Source organism: Chiloscyllium plagiosum, unplaced genomic scaffold, assembly GCF_037043375.1.
Source record: "Chiloscyllium plagiosum isolate Xiang-an unplaced genomic scaffold, Cpla_swu_hap1 HiC_scaffold_2, whole genome shotgun sequence".
Classification (NCBI taxonomy): Eukaryota; Metazoa; Chordata; class Chondrichthyes; order Orectolobiformes; family Hemiscylliidae; genus Chiloscyllium; species Chiloscyllium plagiosum.
The window spans coordinates 103,468,217-103,492,617 of NW_028270140.1; the positions used below are offsets into that span (position 1 = coordinate 103,468,217).

At 38.1% G+C, this 24,401-nt stretch overlaps 1 protein-coding gene across 5 annotated transcripts in view; it reads left to right on the forward strand.

Annotated features, from left to right (window-relative positions):
* arb2a (ARB2 cotranscriptional regulator A) overlaps window positions 1–24,401 on the forward strand; it is a 570,831-nt gene that overhangs the window by 222,782 nt on the left and 323,648 nt on the right. For all 5 annotated transcript variants that reach the window (XM_043709291.2, XM_043709302.2, XM_087999275.1 and 2 more), the window contains exon 7: window positions 16,973–17,191. In XM_043709291.2, the coding sequence (XP_043565226.1) occupies window positions 16,973–17,191 (219 nt within the window). The remainder of the gene's footprint in view (window positions 1–16,972; window positions 17,192–24,401) is intronic.

The window sequence follows — 24,401 nt, forward strand, 5'->3', positions numbered from 1 at the left end:
AGGTTCAATGCAACCTAATCTGGGGAGTTGCAGAATGTCATTTGGGAGACTGCACAGAGATCAGTCAGGGGTCTGGTCAGTCACCAGTCATTTCTGTAATTCCAAGCTGGAAAAGGGTGTAGGCATGGTCAGGGGTCACTGTTGTGATGGAAAATTAGGGTAGTCAGTTGTGGGAATTGGAGTTAAAAATCACTAGCTTTTGGAGCACTGCTCCTTCATCAGGTGGTTGAAGGAGCGGCGCTTCGAAAACTCATGTGCTTCCAATTAAACCTGTTGGACTATAACCTGGTGTCGTATGATTTTTAACTTTGTACACCCCAGTCCAACACCGGCATCTCCAAATCGTGGGAATTGGAGACAGCATGCTGCAATGCAAATGGGACAATTAATTGTGAAGGAATAGGGCAATTCAATGTATGAGATATAATAGTGCATTGGAGGGCATGGATTACTGTGGGGAAGGGGAATCGTCAATAGTGACCACCACCCCGGCTTTAATGGGGAAACTGTGCGTTGTGATAGTTGGCATGACTAAGAATTGTCTTGAAAAAAGTGCACATTACAAAAGAGGAGGTGCTGGCGTTTTTAAACAAATGAAGATAGATAAATCCCCAGGACCTGATCAGATCCTCCCCAGAACGTTGGAGAAAGTTAGGGAAGAGATTACAGGACCCCTACCTGAGAGCTTTATATCATCATTAGCCGCAGGTGAGGTACCAGAAGACTGGAAGTTGGCTAATGTGCTGCCATTATTTAAGAAAGGCTGTAAGGAAAAGCCAGGGAACTGTATACTGGTGAGTTTTACATCAGTGGTGGGTAAGGTGTTGGAGGGGGTTCTGAGGCACAGGAGTTACATGTATTTGGAAAGGCAAGGACTAATTAGGAATAGTTGGTTTGGCTATTTGTATGGGATATCATGTCTCACTAACTCGACTGAGTTTTTTAAAGAAGTCACAAAGAAGATTGATGAAGGCAGAACGGTGGGTGTTGCCTGTATGGACTTCACTAAAGTGTTCGACAGGGTTCTGCATAGTAGACTTTGTAACATTAGATCACATGGGATCCTGAGGGACCGAGCCAATTGTGTACAAAATTGGCTTGAAAATAGGAAATATAAGGCGGTGCTGGTGGGTGGGTTCTTTTTCAGACTGTGCTGCAGTGATCAATGCTGGGTCCACTGCTTTTCATAATTCATTTAATAGATTTGGATGTGAATATAGGAGGTATAGTTAGTAAGTTTGTGGTGTAGTGCTCAGTGAAGAAGATTATGTCAAAAAACAATGGGACCTTGATCAGATCAGCCAATGGGCTGAAGAGTGGCGATGGAGTTTAATTTATATAAATGTGAGGTGTTGCATTTATATAAGGCAAACCAAGGCAGGACTTATACAGTTAATGGTAGGGCCCTTTGGAGTGTTGCCAAACCAAGAGACATAGGAATATAGCTGCATAGATCCATGAAATTTGAGTTACAGATAGGCAGGATAGTGAAGATGGCACTTGGCATACTTGCCTTCATTGGTCAGTGCATTGAGTATAGGAGTTGGGATGCCATGTTGCAGTTGTACAGGATATTGGTGAGATCACATTTGGAATGCTGCGTAAAATACTGGTCACTAACAGGTTGTTAAACTTGAGAGGGTGCAGAAAAGGTCGACAAGGACGTTGCCACGTCTGGAGGGTTTGAGCTACAGGGAGAGGCTGAATAGGCTGAGCTTTTTTCCCCTGGCTTTTTTCCTTGTCGGAAGCTGAGGGATGACCTTATAGAGGTTTATAAATCAACAAGGGCATGGGTAGGGTGAATAGCCAAGATCTTTTTCTTAGGATGGGGGAGTGCAAAACTAGAGGGCATCAATCTGTGGTGAGAGGGAAAAGATTTTTTAAAAAATCTGAGGGGTAACTTTTTCAAAGAGCGAGTGGTGCATGTATGGAACGAGCTGCCAGAGGAGGTGGTAGTGGTGAGTACAATTACAACATTTAAAAGACATTTGAATGGGTATATGATTAAGAAGGCTTTAAAGGGTTGTGGGCCAAATGTTTGAAAATGGGACTAGGCCAGATTGGGATGTCTGGTCGGTGCGGATGGTTTGGACTGAAGGGTATGTTTCTGTGCTTTATGACTCCATGACCGTATAAGCTGTAGGTCCAGGACTCAGGAGGTAATGTTGGGAGGCAAAGAAGTAAAGAAGAAGAGAGTTCTAATGAGGTGAAGAGAAAGGTAGAAGGAACATTTGTGGGGTCACCGTGATTGACAAATCGAGCCTGTAATTCACTCTGTGAAGTGCGACCTGCGTTGCCTTCCATTCTCTCCAAATCACAAATGTGCAATATAATTGAAAACTGGCTGCTGCTACATCCACATTGGACACAGTAAGTGTTTTCTTTTCTATCTGAGAATGCAGCTTGACTTGTGAGCGATGTGAGGCTTTTTCAAAAGGTCGTTACATTAATTAGGCTCTTCCATTTACTGGTTTAAGATATGTACAATCATAAAATGTTGCATGTGGCCCAGAGCTGATTTCCTCTCACTTTGAACTGTATTTGCCAACATGCTGTTATGTGCACTGATGCCTTTCTTGGGTGATGTGGGAGAGTGGGACGTGTGGTGGTCAACGTTTCGATAATCCACACTCTACTTATAAGGAAGCTCATATAGTATGTAGGCCACATGATTTGTGCTCCATATATCAGAATATGATCCATTATATGAAAGGTCCATGTAGAGCTAATGCATGGTTCTCCTTACTAATTCCACTATTCCCACTGCACTGAACCATTGTTAGTGTGTGGTGGTAATGTTGACTGAGGTTCCTGCCAGGTACCCTGGAAGCTGCCATGATGTCTATATGCTTGAGAATGTTCATGTCCTGCTTCTTTTCAGGGCCACATGTCTTACAAGGATGGCTAGTGGGAGACTATCCTCTGCATTGATAGCTGATAGGTCCAATATGCAACCCCTTGATTGGAGACGAGCACTTTTATAGTATATCGCAGATTCATCTGCCAGTCCATCATGGAATAGTCTTCTGAAGATGATGTTCCAGTATTTGGATCAGCCTCGAGAAGATCTTGAAGTAGAGTTCTGTCCACAACTGGAGCAGGCAAAGTGGGGATGCAATAAATGCTGACAAACTGGGAGACAGTAAGCAGTCTTCCAAGGAGGAAGATGAGAACATTGGGGAGAAATATCACCTTCTGTATGATAGAGCACTGCAGTGTCAAGTGTAACAAGTCAGATAAAACTTTATTGATACTTCCTTCTAACAGGTGTGAGTTAGGTAAAGTGTTCACTCATTGTCTGTAAATTTGTTGCTGTTTGAAAGACAAACAGCTGCAGGTTATTATCAGAAGCAAATACAGTTATTTTTATTTGTTTTCCTGTTGTTGAACAAAAGTTAACATTTTCAACCGTTTGAATATTTTTCAATATGTGATGCTCCCACATTGAACAATGACAAAATGTTATGCTATAATAGACATTAGGGAAAGAAAAACATTACAGGTTTCTAACATGGTATGGCTTTAAGGATGGGTAGATGGTGTAACTTTGTTCTTGTAGCTGCAGGTACATTTATGGTCAATCATCAGGTGATTATGTAAAGTAGCAATGGATTTATACATATAATGTTCTGCTTGCAATGAATGATATATTGAAGTAGTTGGGATTGTTCTTGGAGAGAAGAACGATGAGAGGAGATTTGATAGAGATTTTCAAAATAATGAGCAGGCTGGATGGAGTAGATAGTGAGAAGTTGTTCCCACTTGTAAAATGAACAAGGACATGAGGGCATAGGTTTAAATTGATGTGCAATAGCAATGAAGCAAGGGTAATGTAAGAAAAATCTTAATGTGAGTAGGTAGGGTATGTAAAGCATTGCTTGGAAGTGTGGTGGAGACAAGTTCAATTAAGGCATTCAGGAGGGTATTGAATGATTATTTGAGTAGAGATAGTGTGCAAGGGTATGGGGAGTAAGCAGGAGATTGGCATTAGGTATAGATGCTGATTTGAAGATCCAGTGCAGACACGATGGGCTAAATGGACCATAACATTTCCGCAATTCTGTGATAAAGTGTCTTCCACGAAGTGTTGCCCATGGCTGCTGTGTCCCCTCAGAAGATTTTATTTTAATTTCCCTCTCTGTTTATTATGTAGGGCTACTTCTGACAGGTCTAGTGCACTGCTGGTCTTTAAATTTGGGGTGGGGCGGGGGGGCAGGTAGCATGAACGCTGGAAGATCCTGAATGCAAGATATCATAAGAGCAATGCCGTAGATGCTTATTGTATGCATAATAAGGTGAGCAGCAGAGAATTGCATGAGATAATTTGCTAGAGCTCATGGAGAGACACCCCCCATGGAACTTCCAAAAATTGACACTAGCTATTTTTTGGTAAAGTTCACCCCTTTTTAGTTTCATACTTCTCACCTAGGGAAGGCTATAATTAGCTTCACAAGACTGACTCCTAGGTTGAGGCGATTTGTAATACAAAGAGATTGAACAAACTGGGATTATATTCTCTGGAATTGATAAAAATGAGAGATTACATTGAAACATATAAATTATTAAAGCACTTAATCAGGTAGATTGTAGAATGATGTTTCATCTGTCTGAGGAGTCTTTAACTAAGAACCGCACTTATCAATGAAGTAAGGAGGAATTATTTTGACTCAAAGTGTTGCAGATCTTTGGACTACTGTACTCCAGAAGGATACTTATTTGTATACTTATTTATGGAATAGATGAACATAGAGATTGATAGATTTTTGGATGCTAAGGGTATTAAGGGAAATGGACATGATGTGGGAAGACAGAATTGAAGTCAGAGATCAGCCAATGATGATGTTAAATATTGCAGAAGGCTTCAATGATATAGTTCTCAAATTGCATATATTCTTAAATTCCATGATAAACTTCACTGAGGTAGCACACTGGAAATCAGTCATGCTAATCCAAGAGTTATCACAAAAAATTAAGATTCTACCACATTACACAACATTCCCCACTTTACCTTTGTTTTAGACTGGATTGGTTTAAAGCACAAGCCATTTTTCTGTACTTTACAAGAAATACTATTCATTGCAAATAAATAGATCAAGCTACAGATAAACCATTATGAACCATGGATGTAGAACTCTACCAGTTTAAACTGTAACTCTCTTATAACCTCCATAGGCCATCTCCACACACACACACACACAAATAAACTGAGTGGTTGAGGTGGAGGTCAGGAAAGGCAGTTCAGTGGTCTTTGCCTGCAGGCTTCATTGTGTTGATCCTTTTTGTTTGTCAAAACTTGCTCCTTCTTGACCTTCCTTTGCCAGGTACTTTCAGTTGCTTGCAGAATGTGCAGAGCTACTGTTTTACATTTTGAAAGTATCTAACGTATGGTTAAGATCTACAACTGATATCAATTGATTAGGAAGAATAAATTGGCTTCCTTCAGATTTGAGATGCTTCTTTTTCAGAGAGGACAGCTCTTTCCTTTCCGGACACCTGATGGCTTTTGACCTAAACATGCATACCCACAGTTACCTGGGAGCCAGTCACATTTTCTTGGCTGGCAGAAGATCAAAACTGGTCACCATTCCTGAAACCAATCAGCTACTTGTTATCGGCGAAATGTACACGCTTGTTGATTCCGGCTCTAGTCCGCAACTAGATTTCACCCCAGTTTGGGAACTGAGACAAAAAGTGTAAATCAGGTCCTGCCATTAAAATTAGCAGGGCCTGAGGGAAAGGTTTTCAGTTTCTTGACCTCAAAATAACCCTCGTGCTGGACATGACCTAATGTTAGGGCTTGGATGCCTTTCAGTGAAGCACCTTGGGATGTTTTAGTATTTTTTTTGTGCCAAAGTGCTATGCAAAATATATTCTTGTTGAGTCCAGGAAGCCAGAGTAAATCTCTATTGATATCAGCAAAGATTGGATAAATGCATTTTCATGTTGGTAACATCAGTGTACTAAATCACAGTTGGTGTTGATTGGCAATGCAATTTTTTTAACTTATGTTTTTTTCTCATTTCTGACTAGGATTGCAGGTAAATAAATCTTGTTGGAGAGTTCAAAATCAGCATCAGAACCTCAAGGAGTTTGCATTGTCGTAGTTATTCCAGATCATGATCTGCCCCTTTTATAATATTAGGTATTGGATTCATGGGAGTTGCACAATTTTGATTCACTCTCTTGATGAAAGTCCTTTGTACTAATATATGCATATGCTTAGTTTTGGTACATGATTCCTCTCTTCTCAAGGGCTAGGTTCTGATTTCCAAAATTTGCAATTTAAAAACAAAAGCTTCCTGAAGGATTAATAGTTGACATAATTTTTTTTATTGAACATGCTGCTTTCAAATAAAGTGTATTAGAGAAGAATGGATAGAATGAATGGTCAAGGTCTTTTCTCCAGGGTAGGGGAGTCCAAAACTAGAGGGCATAGGTTTAAGGTGAGAGGGGAAAGATTTGAAAGGGACTTAAGAGGCAACATTTTTACGCAGAGAGTGGTGCACATATGAAAAGAACTGCCAGAGTAAGTGGAGGAGGCTGGTACCATTACACCATTTAAAAGGCATCTGAATGTGAATAGGAACGGTTTAGTGGTATATGGGCCAAATGCTGGCAAATGGGCCTGGATTAATTTTGGGATGTCTGATTGGCACATGATTTGAACTGAAGAGTCTGTTTCCATGCTGTATATCTCTATGACTCTATAAGAAGGAAAAGTGGTAAAAAGAAATCTGGCAGGACCAGAGCAGCAGGATATATTTGTTTTATTTTCTCATGGTGAGTTGATTTATCTGTTCTAAAAGTTGTGTAGGTGCTCAAAGATTTGGCTGGTCAAGGTACATGTACCAGGAGTTTAGATTAGATTAGATTACAGTGTGGAAACAGGCCCTTCGGCCCAACAAGTCCACACCGGCCCGCCAAAGCACAACCCACCCATACCCCTACATTTACCCCTTACCTAACACTAGGGGCAATTTAGCATGGCCAATTCACCTGACCTGCACATCTTTGGATTGTGGGAGGAAACCGGAGCACCCGGAGGAAACCCATGCAGACACGGGGAGAATGTGCAAACTCCACACAGTCAGTCGCCTGAGGCGGGAATTGAACCCAGGTCTCCGGCGCTGTGAGGCAGCAGTGCTAACCACTGTGCCGCCATCAAGTTTCTGACTTGATACGTTTTAATTGAGGCATTTTTAGTTGTAGCATTTATCTCTGTCTAATAGTCGGGGGGACCAGTTTCAACAGATATGGTTTTACCAGCCGCTGTTCAATGTGGCTAGAGGCTTGGAAGCTATTTGCAAAGTAAATGGAAGTGTTTATTTTAGAGAGTGCGTTAGTGTATGTGTTTTACAAACGTAGCCAAGCAATGGAATGCCAGGTGTTTGTACACTCTGTTTCATGATAGAAGATACTTTGAAAGCTGGCATCATTTCACTGGATGATCTAGAGTATAATCTTAAGGAAGATACCTAATGCTGTCCTGTGTACTCTTCCCTATCCACGATGATTTTTTGAATTCAGTAGAGTCCATTCTAGCTTATCCTTCTCACAGTCTTAGAGTTGTGAACTCCATGCCTGCTTACACAATACTCACAAACTCTAAAAATTCAAGCTTAATTTCATTTAATTAATACTTGGTATACTTTGTCTTTATGTCAATCCTGTTTTTGCTCTGTAGTAATCCATTCTGGAGAATGGCTGTACTGCTTCTTTCGTCAACTGGGTATTCATGAAGGAAGTCTGTTGAATAGTGTTTAACAATGATCAAGAATATCGATATTTCAGATTATTACCTATTGTAGCTGTATTTTCATTTCTAAGAAATATATTTGACCATTCAATTGCATATCATTTGTCTTTAAGGTGGTGCTATTGATTTACAGAATCCATCTCAACAGTAAGGGACTATAAATATTTTATGATATACCATTCCACCTTGTGAAATGGTAGCATGATGACATTTGCTCTGCTCCTCTTATCAAAAGTCAAAAGGCTTAAATGTTAAAATTTCAATCTTGCCATTTCTTTTGAAAAAGAAATAAATTGTAAGTGTATCGTGTACAATATAGGCTGGCTTGGATTTCTGGATCCAACTCCAGCCCTTGGAATGAAATGCGGTCAGGAAACTGAAAGCCAGTGGTGAAGCACTGGGGGAGAATATTTTTGGATGTTGTCAATTAAAAGGCCACCTCTGATACCCAATTCAGTTAGAAAATAGTGGCTCAATTGCATAACTAAGAGTCACAACTAGGGTACTCTAGATTTTGGTGACTTGATCTTTGTGGGAGGGGTAAGTGCTGAACAGAATAGTCTGCTGCAATCATGGCCGCAGGGTCAGAGATGAGGAGGAAATTAAATAAGGCATTGCTCCATTCCATGGGTTTTAGCCTAAGTGGGGAAATTCAATAATTTAATTGGTCATCCGCAGAGTAGCCTTCATGCAGATATTCCAGAAGTGGGCACATGTTGACAGACTCAAATTTACTCTCACATCTGCTCCCAGTTCCTATTCCCACGTGACACACAATTGTCATTTTCTTACAATTAATCCACGGTGAATATGACAGAGGATAAATCTTTCTGCCTTTACTTTCTTGACCTGACTGCAGCTTTGTCACGACCTACCACAGCATCCTATGCCAGCGCCTCTCTGCTTTGTCAGTTGTGTGGACTGCTCCCACTTGGTTCCAATCTTCCCTGTCTAATTACAGGTTGATAATCACTTACTGTAATTTTTTTTCTCTTACTCTTTTACCATTACTTCTGAATTTATCCCTGGCAGATCCTACATGCTGCTTCTTGGTCTCATCACCCAAAGGCACAACACTAGTTTTCACATGTATGGTGATAACACTCAACTCCACCACTATCAACTCCTGTACTGTTGCTAAGTTATCAGGCTGATTATTTGACATCCAGTACTGAATAAGCAGAAAATTCCTGCAGCTAAATGTTGGGTAAATTGAAGCCATTGTTTCCAGACCTCTGTTTTAACTCTGTTTACCAACTACTGATGCCATTCCTCTCCATGGCAACAATTTGAACATAACCCAGTCTGTTTGTAAACTTAGTATCACATTTCTGACAAGTAGGGAGTTTGCCATCAAATACGTGACGTGTCTTTTGGATGATGGACAGGCTTTGGGGAGTCAGAAGGTGAGCTAGTTGCTGAAGTATTCCTAGTCTTCTACCTTCTATTGTAGCCATTGAGTTATTGTGGCAAATCTGGTTGAGTTTCTGGTCAATGGTTCCCCTCCCCCCGCCACCGGGGATATTGATATGGAAGTTATTCAGTGATGGTGACACCATTGAATGTCAAGGTGCGGTTGTTGGATTATCTCTTATTGGAGGTGGTCATTTGTATGGCACAAAATTACTATATATAGCCACAACCATCTTCCTATGTGCCAAGTATGCCTCCAACCATAGTAGAGTTTACCTCCTGAGACCCATTGATTCCAGTTTGCTAGAATCCATTAATGCCATACTTGGTCAAAAGTCTTAATGTCAAGGGTTGTCATATTACCTCACCTCTGGAATTCAGCATTTCTGTCCATGTTTGAACCAACGCTGTCAAGAGGTGGTCCTGGAGGAATCCAAACTGAGCATCCCTGAGCAGGTTATTGCTGAGCAAGTGCTGCTTGATAACACTGTTGATGACAACTTCCATCATTTTACTGATCGAGAGTACACTGATAGTGTGATAATTGGCTGGGTTGGATTCATCCTGCTTTTTGTGTACAGGACATACTGGCCAATATTCCAAATTGTTTTGTAGATGCCAGTGTTATACCTTTACCAGCAGAGCTTGGTTAGGGGAGCAGCAAGTTCTGGAGCACTATTTTCTTGAATACTGATGTCAGGGCCCATAGTCTTTGCAGTATCCAGTGCCTCCAACTGTTTCTTTATAATATGTGGAATGAGTTGAATTGGCTGAAAAACCGGTACTTCGTAACTCACAGAGAGCCCTCATTATCTCTCTGCGTGCATTGACAGTTGATCAAGCACATTGAGTTTTAGAATTCTCATACCTACATTGCATCCTCTTTCCTTATTTCTATATTGTCTTCCAACCCCTTGACTGTCCAAATTAGCTGCATACCTCTAATCAGTATTTAGTGCCTTGCCAATTTTAATTGTTTGCTGCAACTTACTTGGGAAGAATATGCCAACAGTCGAGCCAACTATTTCACAAGCTGTCAGAAATACCCAGTGAAACCATTAAGATCATCAGTTTGTTTGACTGACTGCTTTTTCGGATAAAAGCAATTCACACTAGCCCTCAGCAAACACAGGAAAACAACTCTGTTTATTGTAAGCAACCCTATTCAATATCAATTGGTAGAGAAAAAAAAGGAAATTTACTGTTGTACAACTTCATTTTTAAACTATACCTCTTTAAAATTCCAATCATATATCCATGCATTCACAATAAGTGAAGCAAAAGACAGATTGTTAGATAGAAAAATATGGATAGATAAAATAAGTTTTATAGGTTCAAAGTCCATCTCCCTTTGATTTTAGCAATAATGACAAAATACTGCAGAGCGATCATCATTCTTTGATTCAGTTGTTGATTGGATGGATCCAAATTTTTTTGTATTAAATTTATTTATTGTGAGTCTTTTGCTTTTTTTGTCTTTTCACTCTCAGAGAAAAAGGAGAAGCATAGCTGTTTTCTATTTGTTGGCTCTGCATGTTTCTGCCTACACTGTCATCACAGATTTGTAGCAAACTACAGCTGGGCCAATCTGAGAGTTATCATCAGGCAGCTTTTCCCTAACTCGGATTCCTGGTGCTATTGTGTCGCACTGCTGTAAAAGCAACATTGTATTGTACAACTAAAAAATTACACTACACAATCCCATTTGGTTTTTTTAAGTTGCAAAACTCTCTAATATTTTAGCTGTATAGCAGTGCTTGACTTACATTGCAGTTTATAGTCCACAAAGGAAATATATGTTGTCCCTTATATGTGTTTACCTTTAAAGAAGTGAGGCACCATTTTTAAATGTGTTTCATTGCCACATAAACATAATACAGACACAAAAAAGACAAGAAAATGACATTCATTCACCCTCATTTATTCCTTATACAGAATGTAAACAAACCCTTGTTATTTTCCCTCTCAAATTTTTCAACTATTCCACCACAATCATATTCCTGATGATTCATAAGATATTACATTATCTTTTTAGCATGTGAATTATTTTAATGTTGAATGGTTGAATTAATAAGCTTCAGGGAAACAATCTCACTTTAATGTCTTAAATTTCTCTACAACTGCTAATGGTTTACAGGTATTATATACTTATGTTTTTGTTTTCGCAACTGTATCTGACATATGGGTCTTCAAAATGTTGAGAGAGCCAATAATAAACCAAAAGCCTTCTTTTCTGCTGTAGAGTACTTCCTGTGGTATTGGTATAATGACTTGGAAAAAGACCTTACTCATTCCTCGATTTATCATTTGCCATAAGACTATACCTATCCTTAAATCACTGACATCAGTCGCCATTTTTAAAAGCTTTGTTAAGTCATGGGATCCAATACCAATTGATTATTCTGATTGCCTTAAAAATTGCTTGGCATTCTGCTGGCCTACATCTGTGAGAGATATAACTATTGAGCTAAAGGTAGGCACAGAGTTTTGAAAAACCCACACATTCCCAGCACTCTTGTAATTTCCTATTTAGTTTGAGAAGTGGCCTTCATTTTTGTTGTTTTTGGCAACATGAGCATTTGTCCTATCGCGTTTGCAAATTCACTTTTGCCAAGATTCATTACTAAGCTCGCTAATTTATTTTTTTACACAAGAACTTTATATGTTCTCAGCTGTTTCAGTATATTATGTTGCTGTATAAATAAAAATGCACAGTTAGGCACTTTAGCTAAGACTTGAAGCATAAGTCTTTGAGAGGTAACTGGGATGTTTTTAAATGGAATTGTGTGACTTGACATTGATATAACCCACTTGATGAAATAATAATTGATATCACTAACATTTGGTATTAATATTATTTGCTAGTACCTCTTCAGTCAATCAGTCTTAGGATTGGCAGTGCATCATTCCTTTCTAGCAATTTAATCTTCTAACCAAGAAATTGAGTATGAATCTGTTTTCATTTCTGCTTTTACTTTTCTGTAATCTAAGCAGAATCTAGTTGATCCATGTTATTTAGAAATTAACACCAGTGGTGAACTCTGACTCCTTTGGCTGGATTCAATCAAGTGGCTTTCTAGCATGCATTAAATCACTGTTTCCACCTGAGTTTATTTTTCTGAGCTTAACCAATAGGATGGTGCTTTATCATTCTGACTCTATGACATTCACATCTTGTCTGGGTAGCATCCTACATAGTTCATGGATTGGAGGAGACTTGCTTTGTGTGAAATAGGTATCTTTTCTTCTAGCTGCTCTCACTCAGTTGTCATCAGCTTTAAGGTTAACTTTTCTGAAATTTTCATGATGCCATACTTTAAAATCAAATAACATGTTGAATGGACTCACATACATGTCTGCAAAGCCTGGATTTCACCTTGCTTTGCAGTTTCTGGTATCGCATCCTTTAAGTGGCCAAGGAAATGGTGGATGCTGGTACAGTCACAGCATTTAAAAGGCCTCTGTGGATGGCTGTATGAATAGGAAGGGTTTAGAGGGATATGGGCCAAGTGCTGACAAATGGAACTAGATTAGGTTAAGATATCTGGTCGGCATGGACAAAGGGTCTGTTTCCATGCTGTACATCTCTATGACTCTATGGTAAAGCACCGACACTATCTTCAACAAGTATCATTATATCATTACAGGCATCTTCTAAGTTTTGTAACTTCTGTTTCTTCAGTTCTATTTCTTCTTTCTTTTGAATATTGTACAATCATCAGCAAATATTCCCAGTCGACCCTTATGATGGAAGGATTGATGAAGCAGTTGAAGATATTTGCTCCTCAGGCACTAACTTGAGGAAATCTGCATACCCTCAAAAATGCTACTTTATGAATTGCCCTGCAATCTAAAGAAAAAGTATTATATTTCAAGTATCTGCCATTAGCACTCAATATCTGTCTAATAACAGATGAGAGTCTTCCTGTCTCTTTCTCTCTCTCTTAATATGAAAAAAGAATATCATTCAACAGTGGGCACAACATGATATCAGACTCTTCTTCAGCCTTCTTTTTACTGCCCACTTTTTCAGACTGGAATCGAACAATCCTTCTTATGATAAACTGACCCGATGAAGGGCTTCTGCCCGAAACGTCGATTTTCCTTCTGCTCGGATGCTGCCTGACCTGCTGTGCTTTTCCAGCAGCACTCTAATCTAAACTCTGATTTCCAGCATCTGCAGTCCTCACTTTTGCCTCGTTGATTTTGACTTTTTTGTCTGTCTTGCCATCCACCTGGATCCTTCCATCTGTTGTCTTGCCTGAACTTGATATCGTCATCTAGAACTGTTGAGACGCTATCAACCATTTGATTTCTCAATGCCTCTCACCCACTCTAATATGTCCTCCTCTGAACTGGCTGCACTGTGATATTTCATGTCTAACCCTGATTTTACTATCAAGTCTGCTGTTAAGAGTGGTACTTGTATTCTCTTACAGGAGCTCAGCATCAAGTTGTGGATGCTTCTTCCGAACATCCCCTGGATTGTGACTCCATCAATGAACATAAAGCTGATGTTTCTGGGGCTGACATTAACCCATCTCCATTCCATAGCTTCCCACCTAAAATCCTCTTATATCTTTGTCCCAAAATGCACAAATGGGATTGCATGGCAGACCTATCATTTCAGCCTGTTCTTGCCCCACTGAACTTATTTCTTCTCTTACTCTGTCTTTTCCCACTTACATTTGTGATTTATGTGATGCTTTATGTCAGGTCCACAATTTCTAGTTTCTAGCCCCTGCTGCCTCCACTTTACCATGGCTTTGCAATCCCTCCACACATCCATCCTCCTTCAGGATTGTCTGACTTCTCTGCTTCTTCCTTGAAAGGAGTCATTAGCAGTCCACATCTATCATCAACCTACTGCATCTGGCTTAACATGTTCTGTCTTTAAAAACTTCTCCTTTAGCTCATATCATTTTCTCTATGTACCTGTGTGAGTCCCAGTTATGATTCTATATTTCAGAGGTAAATGGAACATCCCTTTTCTCAGTCCTACATGGGTGCCCCTTCACACAACTCTTTCTCTAGCACATTGATGGCATCATCAGTGCTGCTTTCTGCTTTCATTGTTTCAAAGTAGTCTGACTTGTTTAGCAGACCTCAGAACAGTACTATAATATGTTCATTTCCAAGTATTTCTTTCACTGGTTTTTTCCTCTGGGTTCTTCGTTTCTTGTTGGCTTTGCTGTCAGTGAAGCTAATCTATTTCCTCCACTTCATACCTCATATTCACACCTATTTTACATTTCTATATCTTCTTTACCACCCTCTTCACAGACTTTGCCTTTTCCTCAGGGCACCCTCAACATTTATTCCAATCGCTCTTTCTCCCCATTTGTGAAATTAATAAACTTTCATTTGCAGCCCCCTTTCGTTTCGAACTTAAAATGTTTGCTCTATTTTTCTCTCCAGAAATGCTGCTAGAACTGCTGAGTTCCTCCAGCATTTTCTTGTTTCTATTTCCAGCATCTGCAGTATTATATATATATATATATATATATCGATAGCTTTGCTAAGTCTTGGATCTCACTATGAGAGGTATCAAATCTCAACCTACCACACATTAATTCATGTGCATATATCAATTTGTTAGAAATTTTTTGCAGGTTTTATGAATTGTTCAAGTAAAATCAAAATCACCAGTTAGATGGCTAGGATTTTAAGAAGGGTGGTAATCACCACTTGTGCAGTATTAATTGTGATCAGGTGTTGATAAGCTTTTTCTCGTGGAATATTTTTCACTTCCACATCATTTTGTCATGTCATTTTCTGTGTTTAAACCCTTTAGGTACCTGTACTCAAGTTTAAATATTTCCCTGCATAATTACATTTCATTGTAGTGTTACATGAGTTGCAACAACTCCCTGGGGCAGAAAATACCATGAGCCAATATCTGTGAAGGTCCTTTAGAGAAGAAATTAAAGAAACCCATGCAGGCCATTTAGGTATTAGTTTGTGATACTGTCTGCCCTGGGGAATTGTGACTCTGAAACACTAATTTGAAATGACTCAATACGATCAAATTCTTAGGAAGGAAATCCTTTCCAGGAAAAAGTTGGTTTTGTTCAAACGCCACTGTCCTAATGAGACATAGAATGATGAAATTGTTTAACAGTTATGAATGGGCTGAAACATTAAGCATCCAATTCATGTTTATGACAGATTCTTAAATGTTAAACATTAGGCTTATGTAATGTTGCGAGTTAACTTGTAACTGAGTTTAATTGCCATTTGTATGTAGTTTATTATATGTATTGAGAATTAGATCCACTCTTAAATTATCCATGTATGTTTCCTGTGTTAAGGATGTTAGAATGTGCTGGCTACATTCCAAAACATTACATTAAAACTACTCAGATTTACTCACGGGGAGGGTGGATGTGAGAAACACTGACAAAAGAGCACTTACCCATGGCAGAACACTTTGTATTAAGATAATTTTCTTCATGGCCTGTCATGACCTTTCTGACCGATTTCTTATACAAAGAGCAGTGGACTGAAAGCTGCCATTTCAGACTGTGCAGTAGACTGCGACTTAGTCTTTTCACTCTGCTGTGGTAGGAGGGGCAAGTATAACAGGATTCTGAAAGACATCTTGCAACATTATGAAAAGTTGCAATAGGTCCTGGGTGAGTGCGTGATCATCTTGCACATAAAGTTCGTTCGTCAATTGGATACCAAACAAAATTTGCAAATTGTTTATTTCTCAACTGTAGTGTCATAATCTTTCCTCTATTTGTGCAATGGAGTGCTTTCAAAGATGAAGCCTAACAAACAAATTAAACACTTTTCTCCATAAGTGGGACTGTACTATTGGTGACTTACTGAAAGATGACACAGTTTTCAATTATCTGCAAGGATTTCTACTTGGCGTTAATGGATACAAGCTAATTAAAATAATTGTTTGTACCTTATGGTGTTTTAATTAGTAATACAATCAAAAACTGAAAATTGTTCATTACCCATACGATAAAAATTATATGGTAAATGTCGAAGCAGTTACACCTCAAAATTTGAGTTTGCAAAAATTTTTAGATTTTTCAGTGCTAGGTAACCTTTTGCAGCTGTCTTGAAATTGACATTTGCTACTGCGTTTAATATCTGGAAAACTTATTTTTAAAGAAGCAAACCTGAAAAAATGAATTCCATCATGGAATGTAATTTAATACTTTGAGAACATTAAGGTCTGTCACTTTACCAGACTGGATATATCATGGTTGGACTGCTAGATTCGTATTTTTTGTGTTACAAAACAGTTCAATTACTAACAAAATTTTCTGGTGGTAACGTGTTAAACTGCAATCCTAATAAACTGTCAGATTGACAGAGCATTTGAAAGGTTACCTCAACCGCTTTGCAGTGCTTATTTAGATGGACTTCCAATAATGTTTCTTTGTCAAAAGGCTATAGAGTATAACTTTATGTCAGTATCAACTTCATTGAAAATGTTTTTTGCAATGTTTCTTTTGAAAACCAAAACATCCTTGACTTGGCCAAGTGTAAACATTTTGGGATATACACTGATTAAATTTAAAATGAATCTGTTGACCAAGATCCTTCATGTCCCAATCATTGCATTTCTACATCTACTGCAGTTGTATCATGCATCTTAAAATGTTAGCATTGTTTATTATTTTCATGATTGCACTTCTGTTATATTTATGACAACTATGTGGTTAAAATCCCTGTAATATTAAGTTGAAAAAGTTTCTGATTGTTTTGTTATTTCCTGTTTTAAAGATCGTGCTCAAGTCTGTAAAATGTAAGTATGTGCTTCTTTGTGTACTTTTACAATAGGAGGGACATGGAGTGATACTTCTAAACACCAATGAAAACTATGTAGAAGTGGAGAAGTCAAAGAAACAAGTGCAACCACCAGCAAGTGACACAGACGAGCCGGCAGAAAAGAAAGAGAGGAAAGATGACAGCCAGAAAGAGATGAACAAACGGCGAGACTGTTATGAGAAGTATCGAAATCCTCAAAAAGAGAAGGAGACAAAACACATTCCCATTAGGGTTAGTATTTGATATCTACCAGTAATGTAAATTATTGAATCAACCTAATTATGTTTACCAGTTTCTGAGTGTTTGTGTGCATTTACAAAGTTCAAAATAATTTGAAAATAACTAATTTGATAAATCACAGGCTGAATCAGTGAGATGTTATAGGTTTCAATATAAAATTGTGAAAACATATTGTCAGTATTTTAATATACAATTAAAGTTTAAAATTTATTTATCTATTGAAAGTGCATGAGTTCAGAAATTCAGCATGCAATAACCTGAATACATTTAAACAATTTTGTCTTTATGAACATTTATTTTTGTAAGTGTTATTTGTACAATAGATTTCTTTTGCAACTGAACATTATCTGTTAAAGGAGAAATTGCATTGTGTAGATCACTTGCATGGGCATGGTTTGCACAAGCCAAGAAACCTGTTGTACAGCAATTCTAAAAGAAGTTCAGTAGTAAAACTACAGTACAACAAAGGGAAAATTATTAAAATCTCAATAAATATTTATGGTAGAATTGTAGTTGTGCAATATAATGAGCAAGTGCTAGTCCTTGCTCTACCCCATCTCTTATTCAGTGCACCCTTACACTTTGTAATGCTAACAGCATGAGTTCGTTATAACAGTGCTGCCCACAGTACTCCATTTCTGCAGGGGGCAGAGACAATATTATTCAGACTTTTGACATTAGTTGGTGTCTAGCGTCTATACAATGCATTATACATTGCTTCCAGGTTGATGTAATACCAAAAGGTGCTTATTAGAACCCAGAGTTCACTCTGCACTTATGAAATTTTCTACATAATCTTAAAAGTTGATTGAATACTTGATGCTGTGGTTGCTATATATTTTGTTTGTATTAAAACACATTTAAAATATGAATTCAGTTATATCATGTATTAAGATGATCTTAGAAATAAAGATTATTTGGCTCTGAGGGAAAAGTGGTTATCTCAGAGCAGGATAACTCATTTTATTTGACAATAGCTTATGAAATATCATAATTATTCCACAATTCAAGTTTTTATCCCCATTTTTCAAGCTATCACTCAAAAGAGAAAATTTAGTTGAATTCAAAAATAAATACACTAAGTTGCAGTTTAGAGTCATAGAATTAGAATCAAGCAGTGCAAGTTAAAACAGATTGCATTTTGTTAATTTCCAAAATGGGTCTACCTTGAAGATCCTCTTAAAATACAAGTAATTTGACTATTGGTGCCAAATTTCATCTCTTCAAGCCGATACGATATGTGCATACAGTATCTTTGGATACTGTTAGATTTCTTGTTATTATTCCCTAGCAGGGTGGTCCACAGGGGCAATATTAAATTTCACTTTATTTGTGCATTGATTTGTGCACACAACTAGGTTATAGATAGAGAGGTATTGTGAGAGGCTAGTGACAAGGAAGTGAGCTAAAATAATGTTAGATTTACCAAGCTTTTTTTTGCTGAACAACTAAAGTCATAGGTATATTGGTATCATAAGCATCCACACTAGCCTGAATATAAAAATACCTCAATAATTCTAGTTTTTGCATTACTTGTAATACTTAGAATATATTTATAATATGTGCATATTAAATATTTTGCTAGTCACGTTAGATTGTGTTAGACTGGAGGGGCTAAATGGCATACTTCTGTTCCTATTATCAAATGTTCCCAGACCTTGAAAAAGCAAAACAAAACACAGACTTCTACACCATAATTATTGATGTGACCACAGCGCAATTGACTCAGTCAGCCATGAAGATCTTTAGAAGATAACGGAAAAATTAGCCTACGTAGTTCATCACAATTATTCAACAGTTTCATGAAAGCATGCTTGAGTGTGTCCTGGATGATGGTAAGTCTTCTGGCCCATCTTGGCACAACATCTAGAAGCATCCACTTGCTTCATGAATGATGCTCAGTAGCATCATTGTGTACTACATGCTCTGCAGAAATTCACAAAAGATCCTTGAACAGCACCTCCCAAACCCATAACCACTTCTATCCAAAAGGACAAGAGCAGCAGATACCTGGAAATGCCACCACCTGCAATTTTGCCTCCAAACCACTCACCTTCCTGACTTGGGAATATATTGCCATTCCTTCACTGTTACCGGGTCAAAATCCTGAAATTGCCTCAGTAAGGGCATTCTAGGTCAACCTACAGAATATGGACTGCAGTGGTTCAAGAAGGCAGCTCACAACCACCTTCTCAAAGACAACAAGGGATGGGCATTAAGTGCTGGCCAGCCAGCAACACCCATGTTCCAAGAGCGTAATAAAAGCAATTCCCACTTAATAACTTAGAGTGTATATGTGTGTGGGCCTTCCTCAGCTTGTTTTTCTTCATCATGTTCTCTGAGACCTTTCAAATGGTGATCCTGGCAACAGAATTAGATATTGCATGGACGGGAAACTGCTCAATTTTAGAAGACCAGGCAAATGACAAGGTCTCCAAGTACATACGTCAAAATTTTCTGTTTGCTGATGAGTGTACACTAGCTGCTGAGCTGGATGTATAACATGGATTTGCTTTCCAATGCACACAGAAAACCAATATAATATAGTTAAGAATGGATAATTCTACCCTTTGGAAAATTTTGCACATCAGTTTGGAACACAGGGGAGTAAGTTTACCTATCAGACTGTTCTGTCTATGCATTCAAGATGTGGACTGTGTACCAACATCATGCCAAAATGTTTGAGAACTTTCATTTGCACTGCCTTCGGAAATTTCTGAAAATCAGGTGACAGGATCAAATACCAGACATTGAGAAGCTCATTAGAGCTGGCATGCCAAACATCCATACCATATTGATATAGTCACAACTTGAGTTTGTCTGACCACTTAGCCAGAATATCCAGAATATCTACTGTTTCAGTCAAGGTGTCTGAGATGCACTCTCATGACAGTCGAAGAAAGTGTTACACGACCACATTGATTTCTTTCTTAGGAGTTTTGATATCACACCAGTGGAAACCTGTCAACCATGCCAGATCATGAACATTGACATCCTTGCCTTTAAGAACAAACAAGGCAAAAAGAAGGATTTGAACATCAAAGAAATTACTCTGAAGAGGTAACTGACGTTTTATTTAGCTATAAAGTCCGCTCCCCTGTGAAACCAGGCTTTGCCTTCATGACTGTTGATGAAGCAATAATGACAGGAAATTATCCCATTACTTCATAAGGATATTTGTGAGGTACATTTACTGATTGCTTAATCCTCCAAAGTCTTTTATCTTGAGCATTGGAAAAAAACATTCCGTTGTAGTGCTGTTCACAAGGATTAAGATAAGAAACGAGAGATTATTTTTTTCTCTAAATGTTGGGAAAAGCAATTTAAAATGAGCTCAGTAAACCAATATTTCCAGACAGACTATCGCCAACAACAGATAATCTTAACTATCTCCCCTTGGCATCCAATGACGTTATTATTGCCAAATTCTCCACATCAACAACTGGGATTACATTTAACCAAAAACCTAACTCGACTATACATATAAATAGCTCTAAGTGCAGTTAAGAGGTTGGAAATTCTGCAGTGAGTAGATCACCCATGGCCTTTTAGAGACAGTCCACCATCTAATGATCTGTTCTTACTTGCCTGAATATGTGTAATTCAACAATACTTGGGACAAAGCAGGCCATTTCTTTGACAGCCATCCACCACATTAAGCAATCATTACCACCACCATTATTGTAAAGTGGAAACATCTGAAAAATGCACTGCAAGAACTTGTCAAATCTACTTTGACAACAGCTTCCAAAAGCATGACCCCAGAACAAGAACAAGAGCAGACCCCTGGGAACACCACCACCTACAAATTCCTTTCAAAATTACACAATATCCTGACTACTATATCACCTTCACTGTTATTGAGAGAAAAACTTAGATGTACCTTCCTAACAGCACCATATGGACTGAAGGAGGCTCATAACTACTATCTCAAAGACAATTAGTGGTGGGCAACTATGCTGGTCTTGTTAGGAATGCTCATACCATAAGTAAAAATAAATATAAAAGTGTGGCTGTGCCTGTCACTTGTTACATTGAAATTTAGGAGCTGATTTTGCCCTGAAATTTCAGCACTAATCCAAATCTATTTGAAGGAAAACCACAGATAATAAGATATCGATGGCTTTAGAACCTGATACCAAGTTTTATGGTATATTGTCATTATTTGGAAAATTATGTTCTGAAGTGGATAGAACCATGTATGGCGTTTAAGTTTGATTTGTATTCAATTGTGTGGGTTAAGAAAGGAAGGATCTAATTTCAGTTTCATTTTTTGAGTTCTGTCAGTAGTGGAGGTCAGTTTAGCTCAATTGGTTGGTTTGCAATCCAGAATAACGTCAATAGTGCAGGTTTACTTCCCACACTGATTAAGGTCACCATGAAGATCCTGTCTTTTCAACATCTGTCCTCATCTGAGGTGTGGTAATCCTCAGGTTAAACTATCACCAATCGTCTCTCTGTAATGGAAGGGCAGCCCTATGATCTTCAGGACTATGGCGACTTTACCTTTATTTTCAGTTAGTGGTGTCAGGATGTTTGAAGTTTTGTTTACATACATTTAAATGAGTCTTTAAAGACCCTTGAAGTTCAGTGTCCCAGCAACGAGAGTAGAAGAAATAATAAAAATGGGTTGTTGCTTAGTGACAAGGTTTTGTATTGCATAGGGAGACAGGGACGGAAGCTTCTCTTCAGAACAAGAAAATCATCCAAAGTTCAATCAGTGTGAAAGTTTCTTTCAGAGGGTGCCTGTGCAAGCTTCTTTCAACAAAAAATGATCTGTTCTAGCAGCTATGTAGTTTTGCAGTTTCCAGAACAGCCAAGGCAGGAGAAAGAATTCCTATGTAGCTGCAGAAACGGAGGGTTGGGAAGAGGACCTTTGGGAATCTATGGAACAAATAATTGAGCTGCGTTAGTAATTTGTTTAAGTGTCTCAGGAAAAGACATTGGCTGAAGAAATAACATCAAGTTAATGCAGAAGTTTGATGGAAAGATACCAAGTATATCCAGGCAACTCAAGGAGGAACTTAAAAGTTGAAAGTGTGACATTTCACTGAGGTTTGTGGAACTTTAAGACCATTTAAACTAGTTCTTGTACAGTGTAATAGGTTGTCTTTATTTCCTTTGATTGGATTTGATTTGATTTGGTTTGAATTATTGTTGTCACATGTACCAAAAGTATATTGGCAGCCTCTTGTGCATATATACATGATTGGCCACCACAGTAACCAAATTACTATATAAAATTTATTATCAATTCTGAAATCTGACTTGTCCAGTATTATCATCAGCTGGTCGTAGAACATATCAAGAAAAGTGAGTACTCTACTGGGGTTTAACCTTGTTGAAGTGAAATGAAGTGCTTAAAAGACGGGATTATAATTAAGTTCTAAAAGTATGCTAAAGAGCTTATTTCAATATTGTTAGATATATCTTAATGTGTATCAGGTAGAATACTGAATAGATTATAGCAATCCATTTGTACTTTGCCAGTGCAGCTGCTTGTTTTCTTTTTATCCAGTTCTGTCTTATAGCAAATAATGATTAATTGAATGAAATTTTTTTTAGCAGAACATTGCCAGGATATGGAATGCCAGTTCAACCTTAATCCTTTTCAATTACCCAGCATGCAATATCTAATGCTCAGAGTGCTTTCTGAGACAAGCCCTCTGAAGTTCAAGTTAGAAGTACTCTCTCAATCTTCTAGTCAGGTCAACCAAAAAAAATTAAGATATGATGAAAGGTCAGGAGAAGAAATTCATATCAAAACAACTTGCCACAATGTTGTTATGACAACCTGCTGTAACTATCTTAGTACTGATTTGACTTAGGTCAATTAATTCCTAAAAGTAATTTAATCTGACAGTAGCAGGATGTTGAAAGACTTGCAGAGATGTTGTGAAGGCGACCTTTCTGGTCATGTGCAGCCAAAAGCCATTTTTAACAAGGTACCTAGGAATCATTGCAAGTTCTATTGTACTTAGTTAATTAGTTATTGATTAGAAACAATGGATTACCAAATATTCTGAGATTAGTTTGACGCCAGCAGGTTGTGTACTGACAACATGTCCCCGATAATCTTTATAGCATATATGTCTCTTTAATGAGGTATTTATTGTAAACATCTTGTTCAGGTATCCAAGGAGCACATTGAATATGGACTTTTTTTTAATAAATACCATGTAACAACTTTCCAGTTTATAAATGTAATTTAAGATATTGACTGAAAAGTTGGACTCATTTTGCCCTTGTTTCAAGCATAAGACAAGGTCAAGAATTTCAAATTTTGCAGTGCTATGTCAGCATCTTTTGAACTTGGAATATATTTAAGCTCTGAGATGCCCTCAATTCCTGCAGGCTGCTGGGACCTACCTGATCCCTTCTGGCTCATTCTGGCCAAATCTGGAAACCATTCTGGATGCATAAATAAAATCTATGCCAAACATATGCTGATTGTGCCCAAGGTAAAATTTCCGGTAAGAACAATGCTTTTGAATCGTGGTATTCACATCCAAAGACCAATTACAAATGGGCCAAAACCACTGCTTAGTCCACTTAGTGGTAAATATGTGAAAAAAAAATTAGGAAGCTTTCTTCCTATGGTATAAGAACAAGTCTTTATCCCAGGGAAAATGACCCTGAGCTTGAAGGTCACCTGGTAGATTTTGTGGAATATCCTGATAGACGAAAGTGAAGCTTATTAGACCAAGATGGTGGCGGACTAGGGCTCCTGAGCCAGAGCTTCTGTATTCTGTACATTTTCTTTATTTTTCTAATTTATATCTAAGATTTTGTATCTTAGATTGTGATGGCACCGGAATTGGTGACTTTGCGCACTTTTCACTGTTGACATGTATCCCTGTACTTGAGTACATGTGAGATTAAAACCTAATTATAATTCTAGAGAGGTGTTGAAAAGTTATTTTGGAGCTTGGATCTTAGGTAGTTAAAAACAAATCCACTGTTAATGGAGTGACTCAAATCTGGATGCTCAAAAGTCCAGAATTAATGAAATGCAGATATTTTTGACTTCATTGGGGTTGGAGAGATTGGGAGGGACAAGGCCATAGAGTAGTTTGAAAATGTGGTTTAAAATTTCAAAACAGAAATATTAATTAACTGAGAATCAATGGTGTTTGTCAAGGGAGTTCTTATATGAACAGATCTTAGTGTTAGGTAAAGCTTTGGGTTACATTGCATTCAT